Source organism: Mytilus californianus, unplaced genomic scaffold (genome assembly GCF_021869535.1).
Source record: "Mytilus californianus isolate M0D057914Y unplaced genomic scaffold, xbMytCali1.0.p SCAF_6, whole genome shotgun sequence".
In the NCBI taxonomy this organism is placed as follows: Eukaryota; Metazoa; Mollusca; class Bivalvia; order Mytilida; family Mytilidae; genus Mytilus; species Mytilus californianus.
Genome location: NW_026262712.1, coordinates 88,977,192 through 88,996,011, shown reverse-complemented (window position 1 = coordinate 88,996,011; position 18,820 = coordinate 88,977,192). Strand labels below are relative to the sequence as shown.

The following is an 18,820-nucleotide window of genomic DNA, read 5'->3' as shown; positions in this document are numbered from 1 at the left end:
ATTCAAGCTGGTCTATTTGTGAAAGTACTTTTATTCATGGGGTACCAATTTTCGTGGATTGCTTTATTCACAAATTTAAGTGTCAAATGAAATACAACAGCTGTTGTCTAAATCAAGACATGGAAAGATCCCCATGTAGGTTTGACTACATGGATATGGGCATATAATCTAAAGAATATATGGAATATCACCAAAGGCACGATGAACTATATATTACAACTACAGACAGGATTTTACCCATATGATCTTTAATAAATCCACTTTTAACCTTTTAATTCATAAAAAATTAGTATTGATCAATGAAAGTCAGACTTCCGTTAATGATATGCAATGATGAAGTATTCATTTTATCTCCTCATACCAAAGATAAATTTCATATTAGGCTTGCTTTTTCATTTCATAAGAATTAATTCTACTATTCAAAAGCACATTTGTTGCATTGTTTTATATAACTGTTTTCTTTAAGTGACATGTTTATGGCCCAGTTTACACCGCTGATGATTGTTAATCTGTTGATCATTCAATCTTGTTTTAAATAGTGTCATCACTTCTGATTACATGTGTGAAACAATTAAAGTTTACTTTGCAATTTCCTTCAATCTAAACGATTTGTAGGCATAGATGAATCAGCTTATTTCGGAAAGCAATTATTTTATTAAAAATTTGATGAAGGAAGTAAAAATGAACACCTTGTTTTGCAATGTCCAACAAATCATTATAAAACAACATGATTATTTTCAAGACTCTTCGTTTCTGATGTCTTCAAATTCTTCACTTGATTTTTTTCCAGAAAACTAACACCCAGAAATTTATGAACCCACTAACATGCAACTTTTGCTCAAACCATGTAAATTGTTACCCTCTAATAAAAGTGCTTTCACAGTATTTGCTCAGTGAACCCAGAATTTAACATCATTTAATTACTACATATAAAGGTATTTTTGAAAATGAAAAAATATTTAAAAAAAGTAAATTGTGGAAATATGTGTAATTTTTTTTTATTGTAGATCAATGGTGGATAAAACGCCAGTTGTCCTTGGGCCTCTGACAACAGACAACAAACCCCCACCAGCAGATACCAAAGACAACAAAGCAGCACAACCAACTGGACCATTTGTATATAAGTTCTCACACTGGGCAAGGTAATATATCATGTATCTCAGTCTCTGTTTATTAATACTCTCCTGAAGATATAGTTAATAAATGATTTATGGTGGCCAATGGTTTATTAGAAATTTGTTAGTCTGTTTTTCTTTGAAGTAATCATTGTTATGATATACCATTGAGTTTGTTGTTCCTTTTTGTTTTTTCCAAAACAAAAGAAACTAAAACTATAAATGAATGATTTTTTTTTTATTTATATGACTTTCATGAGTAGACAAATAATTTCAATTTAAAGTGTCAGGATTATATGTCAAAACTATGACCATATATGATTACATCATTACAGTGTTAGAAAATAAAATTAATAAATTGCTGAAAAGTCTTCTAGAAAGAGTTACACTTGAAAAATAAGTTGATTTACAGTGGTTTGGTATACATTGTTAAAATAATGTTGTATATATGGTATATAGATATAAACTTCTTGTACTCTAAATCCAGAATATATATATATATATATTTGTTATATCTTAACCCTTTCAGCGCTACACAAAAAAATAGAAAAATGGCTGCTGCTGCTGCATTTTTTGTGTGTTCATTAATTAGAACAGTATATTCCTTTTCAGACTGCTGTATCTTTTGTATTTTAAGAGATACAGACAAATTTAGTGCATGAAAAATGCTCAGGAGAGCATGAACTGTATTGTTATGCAATTATTTTAGTAAAATTTTTATCAGGCTACCTGCATTTTCAGGTAATTAACAGGTAAAAGGTGTAAATTATTGTATTTGTATTGAATTTTGAATAAAAACGACTTTTAATCTTCATTTATTTTTTTGTTTTATCTGCCATATAATAAAGAAGAAACCAGTTGCTCGATTCCGTAGCGTATTACACCATACACAACGTATAATGTAATCGTGGCGCAAATAAGTGGCTCCGTTCTCAAAATTTTCAGTCAACCTCCGTTTTCCCCTTTTTCTACGTCTCGTAAAGATCGATCAAATCAGATTTCCCACACGAATTGAATGTAATAAACACATTGAGATAACGGGAAACCTTTTAACTAATCCTCGTTGTCAGTTTTGCCATAGAAATGCTGAAATGTTTCCATATTTACAGCGTCTTTTCTGATTTCCGACATTTGCATTTGTCAAAATATTTGTTTTTATTTTCCTTCTACCGGTACTGCATGATTTTACCATAAAAATTCCGGGGATTTCATGCGCAAACGGGACCTTGTATATCCTCGATTCATACGAGAAAAAATTAGAGAGGACCCGAATGGTTTGAGAGTCTGGATGAAAAATCCATTGTCATCGCGGCATATGCCGCGAATAGCAGTGGCGGACCGCGTGCGTCATCGCGGCATATGCCGTGTATAGCGTTGAAAGGGTTAATGTTATTTTTTAATTTTGGGTATTTCATATTGATGGCAGATTTTTTAGTCTCTTAAAAAAAATCTAATTTTTTCTAGACTTTGTGTGATTTAGAGCTTGACATACTGTATAGACACTTGTTGAAGGCGGTTGTGACTTATAGATTTCTTTTGGCGTTAGCATCTTCATATAACCTATGTATATAAAATGTAGATAAAGATATCTACTTTTTGTTCTTATATTTCATAAAAAATTATATATGTAGCTTTATAGAAGAGTGTGTCTTGTTTCAGAACTGGTGAAAAGCTGGAAGTTAGTGTCAGTTCTAAAGAACTGTTATTCAGTCCTGCCAAAACTGAAGTTGCTGTTTTAGGAGGTAAAACATGTTTGCCATTTATTTGATTGCTACATATTTATTTGTTTTTCCATACATTTGTGTACATTTCTCAATTTGGTTCAGTTGCATCTAGATCTTTTCCTCGGAAACTACTGTAATATAGACAATAGACAATTATGCAGATACAATTTTTTAAGTGATTGGAATACAAAATTCAACATTTTAAGAGATCAAATAAATTTTAAATGAGGGGATACATTGAATGCAGCATTTTTGTCCATCGATCAACTATTGCAATAAAAAAAACATGCAAAAATTCCTCAATTTACAGTACTCTGAATTCTTTTTTAATTATTCTATCCAAACAATATTGACTTTACAAAACTGAAAACTTATGATGACGAATAGTGATTGTAACAAACTGTTGATTCACACTTATATTTACTGTTATTTATGTCCTAGATACCTGTGCTGGTGAGGTAGCTAAGTTTATTGGTAAGAGAGGTGTGTTTATAATTGGTCATATTAAACCAGCAATCGAGGGAGTTAACATTACAGTGACAACTAAAGGAGTCCAGGCACCTTCTGTTTCGATTAATTCAGCTGCTAATGGTGGATTTAAGTAAGTAAACTTAATGAAATGTAAAAAAAAACTACTATTAATGAAAATTAACTAGGAGTAGTTTCATGGATAAAGAATCATTTAAATGTTGCGTTTATGCAAAACAATTTTACCTGAAATGCAGGAAAATTAAAAAGAATTATAAGGGTTTTATTTTAATATAGCACTTCTTAGGAAGGCACACTGAAAACTTTTATATGATTGGCTGTTTTTCAAAGTCTGCTTTATTCCAGAATTTTATATGAAGTTGAATATCTCATCTATTGAGGTTTACTAGAAATTATCTGTAACTCTTTGGAAGAGGTCAAAAGTGTTACTCTAAGAACTTATCTTTATATATAAGATGTAAATGATATGTGATAAGATTTGGAACAATCCAAATGGATTATTAGATTATTATAGCAATATGAGTTACTTGATGATGGAATAACAAAAATGAAGCTGGAGAGAATGCTTTGTATTTATACCCCCGCTTTAAAAAAATTTGGTTTCAGGGTTTATATAAGTAAGTTACACCGTGTGATGCTTTATCAGATTCATCACTCAACAACTTCCTGTTTACCGAACACTTGTATTATTTTACACATGATAGCCAAGTTGAAAATTTTCGTCACATTTTTCTCAGGAACTACTTGACAAGGATTTCTGAAATTTGGTTTCAGGGTTTATATAAGTAAGATACACCGTGTGATGCGTTTTCAGATTCATCACTCAACAACTTCCTGTTTACCGAACACTTGTATTATTTTACACATGATAGCCAAGTTGAAAATTTTCATCACATTTTTCTCAGAACTACTTGACAAGGATTTCTGAAATTTGGTTTCGGGGTTTATATAAGTCAGCTATACCCTGTGATGCGTTTTCAGATTCATCACTCAACAACTTCCTGTTTACCAAAATATTTAGGCGGGGGTATCATCAGTGAGCAGTAGCTCACAGTTTAACTTGTTTCTACTTTGTAAGGATAGAAATTTTCATTGAGGTTAAAATCTCAAATAGATATATGACAGAATTTACAGTATTATAAACCATGAATTATATAAAATGTTTCCCAGAAATTCATATCTGAAATTAGAAAAAAATATTTACATTCCATCATATTAAGTAAGTTTACAGTATTGAAAATAAAAACGGATATACCTAATTATTACCTGTGAAAATAATTGCACATGTTAATTTTATTCTCAAGGATTGGACCATTACACAAAGGAAATGACTATGAAGTTTCTGCAGAGAAACATGGTTATGTGTTTGTAAAACAAGATGGTGAAATGGCTGTGTTCTCTGCTTATAAACTGGGAGAAATCTCTGTCAAGGTTAGTTGTATTAAATTGAACAAAATGTTGGGATTTTACTAGTTGTTGCTATATAACCATGTATTATTGATAAGTATTTATTTATATTATGATGAGCAGGCTTTTCATTTGCATAATTTAAAAAAATCATAGCATTATGGAAGTAGGATTTTCATTTGGTTTACTGTAAGAGAATAAAATGTGCACTGTAGAAAAAAAGTGAATCTCTAAAGTATTTCTAAAATGAGTGAAAATTAATGCATAATAGCTTTTGTTCCTTCAAGCTCAGACCAATAGATTTTCTAACACTATTTTTAATTTTATTATTAGTCATATTCATTGGTCACCATGTTACATTTTGTAATTATATTAAATGGAAACATTAAGCATATGATAAACCTTTGTAAATAAATTCTTTAAAGGACTAAAGATTTTATTCAAGAAACACTGATTTTAGAAACTTTCAAATCATAAAGAACATTTTATGTGCAATCTGATACAAAAGTTGATTAAAAACATAATTGAACTTGGTAAGAATTTAATTTGATTTTTCAATTATATTGTTGTTTTACAGGTGATAGACAAGGAAGGGACTGCTCTACCTGGAGTGGTGTTGTCCCTGAGTGGAGATAAACAATACAGAAGTAATAATGTTACACAAGATAATGGTACCATTGTCTTCCCTGAACTGGTAAGTCATTAGTTTATTGTTGTACTCTATATGTTACTGAGGTGCAGTATAATCTTCTTGTGATTTCCTTAATTAGGGCCCCGCCGAATGGCGGACTCCCTATAGTGATCAGTCTGTCCGTCCGTCCTTCTGTCCGTCCGTCTGTCCGTAACAAATTGTGTCCGCTCTATATCTAGAGAACCGTTATGATTTCAAAGTTTATACTTGACATGTATATTAACCAACACCAGAGGGTGTGTCATAATGTATGTACAACTTCCTAGGTCAAAAGTCAAGGTCAAAAACTTTGGTTTTAGTTGACAACCCCATGTCCTATGGTGAAGATCGTGTCCGCTCTATATCTTGAGAACCGTTATGATTTCAAAGTTTATACTTGACATGTATATAAACCGAATTAGACTATTTACCGGATTTGTAATAACATAAGCAACACGACGGGTGCCTCATGTGGAGCAGGATCTGCTTACCCTTCCGGAGCACCTGAGATCACCCCCAGTTTTTGGTGGGGTTCGTGATGCTTAGTCTTTGGTTTTCTATGTTGTGTCATCTGTACTATTATTTGTCTGTTTGTCTTTTTATTTTTAAAAAATTCCTAGAAAACAATAAAATAGATATAGGAAGATGTGGTATGAGTGCTAATGAGACAACTCTCCATCCAAGTTCCATTCTGAAAAATTTACTTCAAATTTTTTCTTTGAATTTGAATTATACTCAATACATGTACATTTGCTAATATAATGCTTCAATTTATAAAAGAAATTTTTAAAAAGAAAGATAATCCAACCAAGTCTGATGTTACCCATTTTCAGGTCTATTACCAGCAATGCAACATATTTATCCTTGGCTTATGAAATAAATATAAAGATGAGAGACATTATGTATTGGTTTTAGTCTAATAATTTGTGTTGAAACCAAAATCAAGATTAAAAAGACATGTAGAGTAATATAATGGCTGTTCAAATGAGACATGAATTCTTTATAGCATTTCTATCACATGAATATTCATATTTATAGGGACCTGGAAAATATTTCTTGAGATCCATGATGAAAGAATACCAGTTTGAACCAGCTTCCCAGCTGATAGAAGTATTAGAAGGTACCACAATGAATATCACTATCAGTGGAAAGAGAGTAGCATTTAGGTAAGTTGTCGTGAGTCTTTATTTTATACCCCAGAAAATATAAAAGATCACATCTAAAAAAAAGTAATCCTTTCTTGAAAATTGTAATAACCTAAATCATTTAAAATCAAAATAATTACTGAAAAAGAGGTTTTGACAAAAAAAAAGAGACTTCTGTTGGTAAAAAGAAAATAACATATAAAATTCATTTGATAAAATCTTAAAATAACATTTAAAAAAATCATCCATAATTTTATCAATCAAGCTAAAACCACTTTCTTTAAATATAATGTAGTTGTTATGGCCAAGTTACCTCATTGAATGGAGAGGCTGAACAAGGAATAATTGTAGAGGCCATGGGAGAAGGAGAAGGGTGCTCCTTGTTTCAGGAGGAATCTAAAACAGACCAAGAAGGACTTTATCGTATAAGAGGTCTTCAGGTAAAGCCACAATTTTTTATCAATTGTTGTAATTTTCATAAGTTCAATGAGAAATTTGTTTAGAATTATACTCTTATTTGATATTATTGTAAGAAATTTATTACAACTTATAATATAATAGATCATATAAATGAAGTTCATTAAAGTTTATCTAACATTAAGTTTTCAGATATTTATAGAATTACTAATCCAAGAATTCAAATGTCAAAAATATTCATAGATTGATGAACAACACCTTCATTATCAAAGACTGTAGCATTTGAGTGAATTGTCAATTTTGTGGATTATTTTTAAATATTTGATTTCTTAAATTTTTTTTTTTTTTAATTATATTGACTTTTAATGTAAATTAATTAGAAAATGTAAGGAACTATATCTTTTTTCATACAGTCTCACATCGTTGTAATGCAACTTTCTTAACATCCTGACGTCTCCTTTTGTATGACATCCAAGGAGTAAAAATACAGGATTCATTTCGCATGTGAAATATTATATTTTATTACCCCCCCCCCCCCTCAAACTTTTAGAGGGGAGTGTATAGGAATCATTCTTTGATGAGATTGTAGCTGAGTAACTTCCTCTTGTTTGAAGAGCTGTCTATTATCTACAATTATACAGTTGGTTTTTGAATGACAATATAATTTAGTATATTTATCTTTACAGCCCAAATGTACTTATGTCATCAGATTGAAAACTGAAGTTAACAAACATATTGAAAGATCAGCACCAAAATCCAGAAATATTATGGTATGTGGAAATGTGTCTTAGAAATTAGGTTCAAATGACATATCATAGATAAATCTTCCATTTGTATACATTTGACTAACATAAAGGCATTTTATATTTCAGATTTCAGCTATGCTGTTTGAATTGTCTGAATGAAGTGACTTTACATATATTTATAATGTACAGTCAATGACCCTTAATCATGTTAATGCAAATTTCTGAAAAAATGTAATACTTGAGAGTAAAGTAAAAAATATGGTATACTTTCCGGAATGTTTTGTACTTTTTTTCAGATCTTTAAAAGCTTGCCTCTTAGTTTTGAATTTGCTGGATAAACCATATGTTTTGGAATAGAAAACTTACTGTGATCATAAAGTTAAGCTTTCTAGCAAAATTTGCATAAGATATCAAAGCAATACATATGATTCAAATTCAAATGCACATGTAACATGTTTTCATACATCACTTTTTATACGACCGCAAAAATTGAAAATTTTTTGGTCGTATATTGGTATGACGTTGGCGTCGTCGTCGTCGTCGTCATCGTCGTCGTCGTCTGGCATCGTCCGGCGTCGTCCGAAGACACATTGGTTTTCGCACTCTAACTTTAGTTTAAGTGAATGGATCTCCATGAAATTTTACCATAAGGTTCAATACCACGAAAGGAAGGTTTGGATTGATTTTGGGGGTTATGGTACCAACAGTTAAGGAATTAGGGGCCAAAAAGGGGCCAAAAATAAGCATTTTTGTAACTTCCAGACAATAACTTGTGTGTAAGTGTATGGATCTCTCTGACATTGTACCACAAGGTTCCATATCACAAAGGGAAGGCTGTAATTGATTTTGGGGGTAATTGCCTCAAAATTTTAGGAATTAGGGGCCAAAAAAGGGGCAAAAAACAAGCATTTTTCTAGTTTCATGACAATAACTTGTGTGTAAGTTTTTGGATATTTCTGAAATTGTACTACAAGGTTCCATATCACAAAGGGAAAGCTGGAATTGAGTTTGGGGGTAATTGCCCGAAACGTTTAGGAATTGGGGGCCAAAAAGGGGCCAAAAATAAGCATTTTTCTAGTTTCCAGACAATAACTTGTGTTCAAGTGTATGGATCTCTCTGAAATTGTACTGCAAGGTACCATACCACAAAGGGAAGGCTGGGATTGAGTTTGGGGGTGATGAATCATAAGGGGGTTCAAAAAATTTGGGGGGGGGGGATTTTTTTCTTTTTTTCCTTTTTTTTTTCTTTTAAAATTTTCCATTTTAAGTTGGTTATTTCTGATTAATATTTAAAAGCAAATAATAATGATATGGTAGGAGATACACACCAAACAGGATGTGTAAATTATTATATAATACTTATTGCACAATTGCAAGAAATCTTCAATTGCACAGTATTGCGCAATAGCAAGAAATCTTCAATTGCACAGAATTGCGCAATAGCAAGAAATATCCAATAGCACAATATTGCGCAATAGCAAGAAATTGTCAATTTTACAGTATTGCACAATAGCAAGAAATATTCAATTGCACAGTATTGTGCAAAAGAAGATACTTCGTATAAATTGCTTATTTCTTGATCAATTTCAATGGGGTTTTATTCTTGAATTCTTGGGGTTCTTTAATATGCTGAATCTAACCGTGTATTAAGTTTTTGGATTTTGGGCCCCGTTTTTAAATTGGTCCACATTGAGGTCCAAAGGGTCCAAAATTTAACTTTGTTTGATTTTAACAAAAATTTGAATTTTTAGGGTTCTTTGATATGCTGAATCTAAACATGTATTTAGATTTTTGATTATGTGCCCAGTTTTCAAATTGGTCCAAATCGGGGTTCAAAATTAAACTTTGTTTGATTTCAACAAAAATTGAATATATGGGGTTCTTTGATATGCTGAATCTAACCATGTATTTAGATTTTTGATTTTTGGGCCCCGTTATCAACTTTGTCCACATTGAGGTCAAAAGGGTCCAAAATTAAACTTTGTTTGATTTCATCAAAAATTGAATTCTTGGGGTTCTTTGATATGCTGAATCTAACCATGTATTTAGATTTTTTATTTGTGGACCCGCTATCAAATTGGTTCATATTGAGGTCAAAAGGGTCCAAAATTAAACTTTGTTTGATTTCATCAAAAATTGAATTATTGGGGTTCTTTGATATGCCGAATCTAACCGTGTATTTAGATTTTAAATTTTTGGTTCTGTTTTCAAATTGGTCTACATTAAGGTCAAAAGGGTCCAAAATTAAACTTAGTTTGATTTTAACAAAAATTGAATTTTTAGGGTTCTTTGATATGCTGAATCTAAACATGTATTTAGATTTTTGATTATGGGCCCAGTTTTCAAGTTGGTCCAAATCGGGGTCCAAAATTAAACTTTGTTTGATTTCAACAAAAATTGAATATATGGGGTTCTTTGATATGCTGAATCTAACCATGTATTTAGATTTTTGATTTTTGGGCCCCGTTATCAACTTTGTCCACATTGAGGTCAAAAGGGTCCAAAATTATACTTAGTTTGATTTTAACAAAAATTGAATTTTTAGGGTTCTTTGATATGCTGAATCTAAACATGTATTTAGATTTTTGATTATGGGCCCAGTTTTCAAGTTGGTCCAAATCGGGGTCCAAAATTAAACTTTGTTTGATTTCAACAAAAATTGAATATATGGGGTTCTTTGATATGCTGAATCTAACCATGTATTTAGATTTTTGATTTTTGGGCCCCGTTATCAACTTTGTCCACATTGAGGTCAAAAGGGTCCAAAATTAAACTTTGTTTGATTTCATCAAAAATTGAATTCTTGGGGTTCTTTGATATGCTGAATCTAACCATGTATTTAAATTTTTTATTTGTGGACCCGCTATCAAATTGGTTCATATTGAGGTCAAAAGGGTCCAAAATTAAACTTTGTTTGATTTCATCAAAAATTGAATTATTGGGGTTCTTTGATATGCCAAAAATAACCGTGTATTTAGATTTTTAATTTTGGGTCCCGTTTTTAAATTGGTCTACATTAAGGTCAAAAGGGTCCAAAATTAAACTTAGTTTGATTTTAACAAAAATTGAATTCTTGGGGTTCTTTGATATGCTGAATATAAACATGTGTTTAGATTTTTGATTATGGGCCCAGTTTTCAAGTTGGTCCAAGTTGGGGTCCAAAACTAAACTTTGTTTGATTTCAACAAAAATTGAATATATGGGGTTCTTTGATATGCTGAATCTAAACATGTATTTAGATTTTAGATTTTTGGCTCAGTTTTCAAGTTGGTCCAAATTGGGGTCCAAAATTAAAATTTGTTTGATTTCAACAAAAATTGAATATATGGGGTTCTTTGATATGCTGAATCTAAACATGTATTTAGATTTTAGATTTTTGGCCCAGTTTTCAAGTTGGTCCAAATTGGGGTCCAAAATTAAACTTTGTTTGATTTCAACAAAAATTGAATATATGGGGTTCTTTGATATGCTGAATCTTACCATGTATTTAGATTTTTTATTTTGTGGGCCCGCTATCAAATTGGTTCATATTGAGGTCAAAAGGGTCCAAAATTAAACTTTGTTTGATTTCATCAAAAATTGAATTATTGGGGTTCTTTGATATGCCAAATCTAACCGTGTTTTTAGATTTTTAATTTTTTGGTCCCGTTTTTTAAATTGGTCTACATTAAGGTCCAAAGGGTCCAAAATTAAACTTAGTTTGATTTTAACAAAAATTGAATTCTTGGGGTACTTTGATATGCTGAATCTAAACATGTGTTTAGATTTTTGATTATGGGACCAGTTTTCAAGTTTGTCCAAGTTGGGGTCCAAAATTAAACTTTGTTTGATTTCAACAAAAATTGAATATATGGGGTTCTTTGATATGCTGAATCTAACCATGTATTTTGATTTTGGACATTGGACCATAATAGGTAAATTAAAAAAATTGAAGTTCTTAGACCACATTCTTTCTGTGTCAGAAACCTATGCTGTGTCAAATATTTAATCACAATCCAAATTCAGAGCTGTATCAAGCTTGAATGTTGTGTCCATACTTGCCCCAACTGTTCAGGGTTCCACCTCTGCGGTCGTATCAAGCTGCGCCCAGCGAAGCATTTTATTACGTATATTTTTGTTCGAGCTTTGAAAAATAACTGTTAATATGACTATTTTCTGATTTGCTAGAGAACTCAATTTTACAGTATAAGTTGTAACTGTAAAATACTTCTTTAGATGTAATGACTAAAGTATGTAATTTTTTTTCTTTCATTACAGATAGAGAATTCTGATTTCACAGGAGTTAACATCATTGCTTTCCGTAAAATGAACCAGATGGACATCAGTGGAAATATTGTCTGTCATGATGATTACTTATCTACTCTCAAGGTAAAATCCTCATTACAGGTGTATTCAGGAAACTCACAAGTAGACATTGGGTATCGGTAGCCTCTTTCTGGATATTCATATCAAATTGATAATAAATAAATTACTTGAATGCTGATCATTGCAAATTAGATGCATATATATGGTTATCCTACTTCTGTAAAAAAAATCCCCACATTCTCATTGGATGAAAGTAACCCTATATAGGACTATATTATGCTACCTACTGATTTTGTGGCCCATATACTTTCATGTGCACTTATAACATGGTACTGTTGTAATGGCATGTTAATTGTAATAATAAGACGATGTGGTATGATTGCCAATGAGACAAATATCCATCAGTACCAAATGATGTAGATGTAAACAGCTATATATCACCACAAGTCCTTCAACAATGAGCAAAGCCAATACCTTTAAGTCAACTTTGAATGATAACAAAAAAGGTGATTTTGTTTGCATATGTCAGGACATAATTTGAAAATATACAATTTCAAAAAACGTGTCCTTTTGCTAATAATGATATAAAGAGCTGGAGTAGGTCAATTATTTTGAAGACCAGCATATAGTGTAAATAATCAAATAAACGAAAAGGAACTTTTCCTGTGTTTTTACGTTGAAAGATGAATCAGTAAAAACATTTACAGCATTTCATTGGCCTCAACAGTGGGCATCAATTGTAACCGACAATGAGTATATAAGAATATATGGGGTCCATGAAAAGAAATGTGATAAATTTTAATGAAAATTACATATACATAGATTTTAATTTCTTTTTTCAATAAAACAAGTTATGAAAACTTAGCATAACATATGGAGAGTTGAAGAAAAGTAAAAATATGAAATGTATTAGGAGCAAAAAATTCTGAAAAGAAGTGACAACACAAAAACATTTTGAAGTGAACTTAATCTGAAAATGTTTGAACTGTAGGTTAAGAAAAAAACTACAAAATTTATAACTCAATAATCTATAAAGACTTATTGTGATTAAAGTAAAATAAACTTGCTTGGAACAAAGTAGACGAGCGTTACTAATTATAGTCAAATTGTTATTTTTTAATTCTATCATTAAAATTAAGTATGACCAATTTTTTTATAGATACATTTATACAGAGATGATAATGTTGATTCACCAATACACACAGTTAATATGGGTGTGACATCATTCTTCTTTCTCCCATCATTACCTATCAATAATGAGGTAAGTTACTGTAAACAATCAACACGGCTGTTGAAAAAAGTAAGACGATACCAAAGTGGGGATAAAAATCACATAATTTGATGAAAGGAAGACAGCATCATAGTCCAAGGAAACAAAAAATTTAAAGACAAAAAACAGTCCACAGAAAACTGAAGATTTACACCATCCCACAAAAGATGGAAGGTAAACTCATGTGCTCCAAAAAGGAGAGCATTTTTTGCCCGACTAGTGGTAACATTCTCTTTTCTGGGGTCATTACATATCAGATCATATGGATGTGGGACCCTCTCCCCTCCTGACAGGCCATGTGTATTACTCCTGAACCTAAAACATTTTAATTACCTTTCCTAAACAATATTAATAAAATAATGTTTGTGTTTGTTCTAGTAGACTGTGGAGCCTATTTTTCTCTGAATAATTTTCAAAATTGACCAAAATCAATTAAAAAAGTCATCATAACATTGGAATTTGCGAAAGTTCCTTTGCAAATGCCAAAGACTCCTGGATTGGGATAGGCACATAAAGGCCACCTTACCTTGGACATTAGTATAACAGTACAACATAAACCAAACTGTAAAAATCAGTTGAAAAAGGTTTGATTCATTAGAGAGGTTAAAAAAATAACAAATTACAAAATGACTAAAGACACAAAGTACTAATCCAACAGTACTCTTAGTTACTGAAAGCTAGTTCAAAGCACAACATCTTCTAATAAATCAATTCCATGGATATGTCGGTCCGACTAGGTTCCAGATGGTAACTTGTAAGTTTCCCTTGCTAGAATAAATCTTATACAAATACAGATATAGATTGAAGATAAATGAAAAGCAAAGAAGCCTATTGATTTTGGGGTCAAAGGTTAAGGTCACTTTTTCTAAACCAGGAAATAATGTGAAAAATTAGTTTTAAGAAAGGTACCTTCAGTTTCCATTGCTTGATTGGAATGAAACTTTTACAGATGGAAGATATAGGGAAAGGGAAGAAGCCTATTGATTTTTGGATCAATGGGTTGAAGATCCATGTCACTTTTACAAAATAAATATTTTTTTTACCATTTACACAGGTGAAAAGTTAGCAATAATGATACATGTTTTATTTGTGCCACCAGGCATGCTGGTATTTTTTACCCATGAAATATGACCCATGATGATCTCTAAATAAATTTACAGTTTTGGGGTTCATCAGTTGGCACTCTTTGCTTTTCACTTATTTCATTTTGTGGTTTGGCGGTACCTATGAATGACATGAAGGCTCCTAACAATAATACATCAGTGTATCAATTTCTTATAAGGACTCTAATATGACTTTTTTTTCCATTTCAGAAATATCTGATAAGAATAGAGAGTTCATTATCTAGATCATCATATGATTATACATTACCAGAAACAGAGTTCTTAGCAAATCAATCATACAAACATTTTACAGTTGATTTTACACCACAGGTATGTTTGAATATTAACCCAGCAGTCATATACTTTACAAGTAAAAATAACATTTAAAGAAATCTTATTATTCACTCAATTTTGAAATTTATACTTAAATATTATTTTTCAATCACAGGATTATTTTTTTTGTTTCTGTATCCTGTATTTATTTACCATCTTTTTTTTTTAATAAAGGCATGCTTGTCTTGAAAACTGAATGTTAACAAGGATTACCACTTGGATCAAACCAGAAAACATTGAAATTCATGACACCACCAGAAACACTGGAATGCATATAGATTAGACCGTTGGTTTTCCCGTTTGAATGGTTTTACACTAGTAATTTTTGGGGCCCTTTATAGCTTACTGTTCTGTGTGAGCCAAGGCTCTGTGTTGAAGACCGTACTGTGACCTATAATGGTTTACTTTTATAAATTTTGACTTGGATGGAGAGTTGTCTCATTGGCACTCATACCACATCTTCTTATATCTATATATGACCACACCAAAAACATTGAAATTCACATGATCCCACCAGATACACTGAAATTCACATGACCCCACCAGATACACTGAAATTCACATGATCCCACTAGATACACTGAAATTCATATGATCCCACCAGATACACTGAAATTTACATGATCCCACCAGATACACTGAAATTCATATAATCCCACCAGATACACTGAAATTCACATGATCCCACCAGATACACTGAAATTCATATGATCCCACCAGATACACTGAAATTCACATGATCCCACCAGATACATGTAGAATTTTTGACACTGACTTTATCAGCAAGAATATCAAGCGAGACAGCTAGGGCGAGCTATGTTTTTATTTTTGGTTGAGAATATGAAGTAAAATGAAATAGATAGTAAAACTACTTTTACGTGTACAAAACATTTGGATAGTTGTTCTGTTGAATGGATGAAGTCACGTGCATTTCATTTATAAATTGACGTGGAATGACTTGAGCATGTGACGTTGCTGCACTGATACATGATGTCATTGTCTAATATTTTAGAGTATCAAGTCCTGTGCATTATCTTAAAAAATATTAGGCAGTAAGATCAAAAGGAAAATGTACAAATTGCCAATAAACTGAAATTCATATGATCCCACAAGATACATATAGAATAATGGCTTTTTTAGCCCACAAGAAACATTGAAATTCATATGACCCCATTATCCTAACAAAGCTGATGAATGTATTTACATGTATAATAAAAAATTGTCACAAAAATTACAGGAGTAAGAAAAATAATTAAGAGTCATTGCCTGTATGCACCAAAATGACAAGGACATGGTATGTCATCAAATCAGACATAACTTGGCTCTAAGATGCATTATAAGCATAAAACAATAATTAAATAAAAAAAATAGAAAAAAATATTTGTTGCCATGGTAATGCAAAACAAATCAAAACTGATATAAAACTAACAGTATTTTTTAAACAATCGTAACATAAAAAGGAAATATTTGTATTTCATTACTGTAGATACCCCAAAAAGCAACATAATAAAAAGTAAACAATTTGAGCCATAGGTCCATTTCAGACTTACAACCAATTATTTATTGCTTGTTTGTTTAATGTCCAGTAGCAAATGTTTCATGCATATTCAGGACAAGAACAAATTAACAGTACATGTAATTACAATAGGTAGGTTCTGTAAAGTGAGTTGACTGGGAATGGGAAGGAAGCAGACTGCTGCTGGAAAAAGAGGGCATGTTGGATAGGGACAAAAACTTTACCTTGCAACAGGCTACCTAAGAACTGCTCACAGAGTTGCAAGGTGTTTTGACATGAAGAAAGTCTGGCATTTGCCATATAGGAGGCATACAACCAACGATCTCAGCCAATAAGATATCTACCAACATAGTTTCATATGAAACCTTATGTAAAAATACATTAAACATTTCTTTAAAACCACTTGGGCCAGTTAAGAGCAAATTAGGGCTGGATAAAACTTGTGGTTTGATTTAAATAGTTTCTACTGCAAATCAACTTATAATTTTTTGAAAATAGAATATAAAGAAAGCACTTTACTATTGACCTTTTGCTGAACAATAAGATAGCTTCAAACAATATTTTGTTAAAGTGATAATTTGAATTAACACTGATTGATAGTATGATATTGGAAACTTTTAAATGGTTCAGCATTACAAGCTTCTTTGAATCTACAGTATTGCAAAATTATTAGAGGTAGCTTGTTCATACTTGTATATGAGTGTTTTGTTTAAATTGATGTAAATAGATATAGGAAGATGTGGTATGAGTGCCAATGAGACAACTCTCCATCCAAGTAACAATTTAAAGAATTTACTTTTTAGCTCATCTGGCCGAAAGGCCAACTGAGCTTTTCTCATCACTTGGCTTCCGTTGTCCGTTGTCTTTGTCAGCTAACTTTTATAAAAATCTTCACCTCTGAAACTACTGGGCCAAATTTAACCAAACTTAGCCACAATCATAAAAAATGTTTGCGATGACCCCACCTGTCAACCAAGATGGCAGACATGGCATAAAATAGAACATAGGGGTAAAATGCAGTTTTGTCTATTATCTTGAAAACCGCTATGAATAGAGAAAATCTGATAGGGGCAGAAATGTTGAGAATGTTGAGATCTACCAGCTGTCTATTTAGGTCAAATAAGTCAGACCACTTCTTATAGGAGTTATTGCCCTTAAATGTCAAGTTTTATCAATTTTTTTTATTTTTATTTTTGTCTATTATTTTGAAAACTATATTAGATACTGAGAAATTTTTAAAAGGAAAAATGATTAGCAAGATAAGATCTACAAATATGTCAACATAGCTGACATCATTAGATGACTCCTTATTGGAGTTATTGCTCTCTAATGACGATTATTACCAAATTTTTGGCGTTTTTGTTTTATATCTTAAAAACTGTAGTAGATAGAAAGAAAACTTTAAAAAGATAGTCAACAAATTAATGAACAAGAAATGTAGTAACTTGTATTTATTTTATTTTCAGAGAAAATCATTAGAACAAGAATTAAATCAAGGATCATTCCTTATACTACCTCTAACATTGCTGTTAGCCTATGCTATTTATAATTATCAAACTGTAAGTATTTAGTTAACATATTATTTCAAGTATACTCCAGTAGTTCCCTTCAACTTTCTTACAATGAAAAAAATGCCATTGAACTTCATTGTAAGAAAGTTGAAGGGAACTACTGGAGTAGCCATATTGGTTTTCTTTGATTGATTCCTTTTTTATGACCAGTAGTTGCTGGGCGTTGATGTGATTCCTTGTGTACATTATTTTCTTTTATCCTTTTCTAGTTTTATTCTACTCAGCCAGCTAGATGATAAGGCACACACACAAAGGTTCTTCATTTTAATGAGTTAAACCAGAGAAAGATGCATATTTTAGTATAAGATAGGGAATTTAGTAAATCAATTTTTTTTTCTAAGATTAAACTGACTCATCAAGTGTATCATGTTGTTTTTTGTGTAGGTTTAAATTTCTGTTAAATCTAATTAAAAATATATTGTGTTACATGGATAATATTACATAAAGTGGATAAAATTGCATGAACTTTAATATTCTGATAGTACAAAATTTTCTGTGAAATTTTATCCACTATACACCTTTTTGAAGAGGGATTAAATAAAAAAAAATTTCTCACCCTTTACCATTTGATACAAAAATATTGTAAATGATATACATTTGTTGTTTTACTGAAATTGAATGTATGTGCTGAAAAAAGACAATGTTTTAAGATTCATGAACAGTCAGGTTTTTTTTTTGGAACATGTTAATCCAACTTAGAAATTAATCTCCAGATGTGGATCTAGGATTTTGAAAGGGGGCACCAAAAGGCAAACCTGTTTTATGATGGTGCGCCACCATCGTTTAATTATCTTCCACAATCGTCAAATGCTCGCTGCAATCGTTTTGTTAATTTCTAACATCGTCAAATAATCCTTGTCATGATTGAAAGGTGTAGTCAAAATTTGTTTTTTCGTTTTGCTAGCTGCCGTCATTTTTGTTATCAATTATAATCAATTGCATGTCTTCTTCTTCTTTCTTTAAATCCCTCCATGGTTGGAGCACACACAGCTAGGTGTGTTCCCTTTAC

At 31.4% G+C, this 18,820-nt stretch overlaps 1 protein-coding gene across 2 annotated transcripts in view; it reads left to right on the top strand.

Annotated features, from left to right (window-relative positions):
- The window catches only part of LOC127705990 (nodal modulator 1-like), a 46,247-nt gene that overhangs the window by 23,015 nt on the left and 4,412 nt on the right, over positions 1-18,820 (top strand). The window contains exons 18-29 of one of the 2 annotated variants that reach the window (XM_052210379.1): positions 1,008-1,142; positions 2,775-2,857; positions 3,281-3,440; positions 4,633-4,759; positions 5,313-5,429; positions 6,444-6,571; positions 6,846-6,990; positions 7,654-7,737; positions 11,971-12,081; positions 13,178-13,279; positions 14,602-14,721; positions 17,707-17,799. In XM_052210379.1, the coding sequence (XP_052066339.1) occupies positions 1,008-1,142; positions 2,775-2,857; positions 3,281-3,440; positions 4,633-4,759; positions 5,313-5,429; positions 6,444-6,571; positions 6,846-6,990; positions 7,654-7,737; positions 11,971-12,081; positions 13,178-13,279; positions 14,602-14,721; positions 17,707-17,799 (1,405 nt within the window). Of the gene's footprint in view, positions 1-1,007; positions 1,143-2,774; positions 2,858-3,280; positions 3,441-4,632; positions 4,760-5,312; positions 5,430-6,443; positions 6,572-6,845; positions 6,991-7,653; positions 7,742-11,970; positions 12,082-13,177; positions 13,280-14,601; positions 14,722-17,706; positions 17,800-18,820 lie in introns of those variants that run through there. The other variant, XM_052210380.1, reaches the window with a different exon arrangement.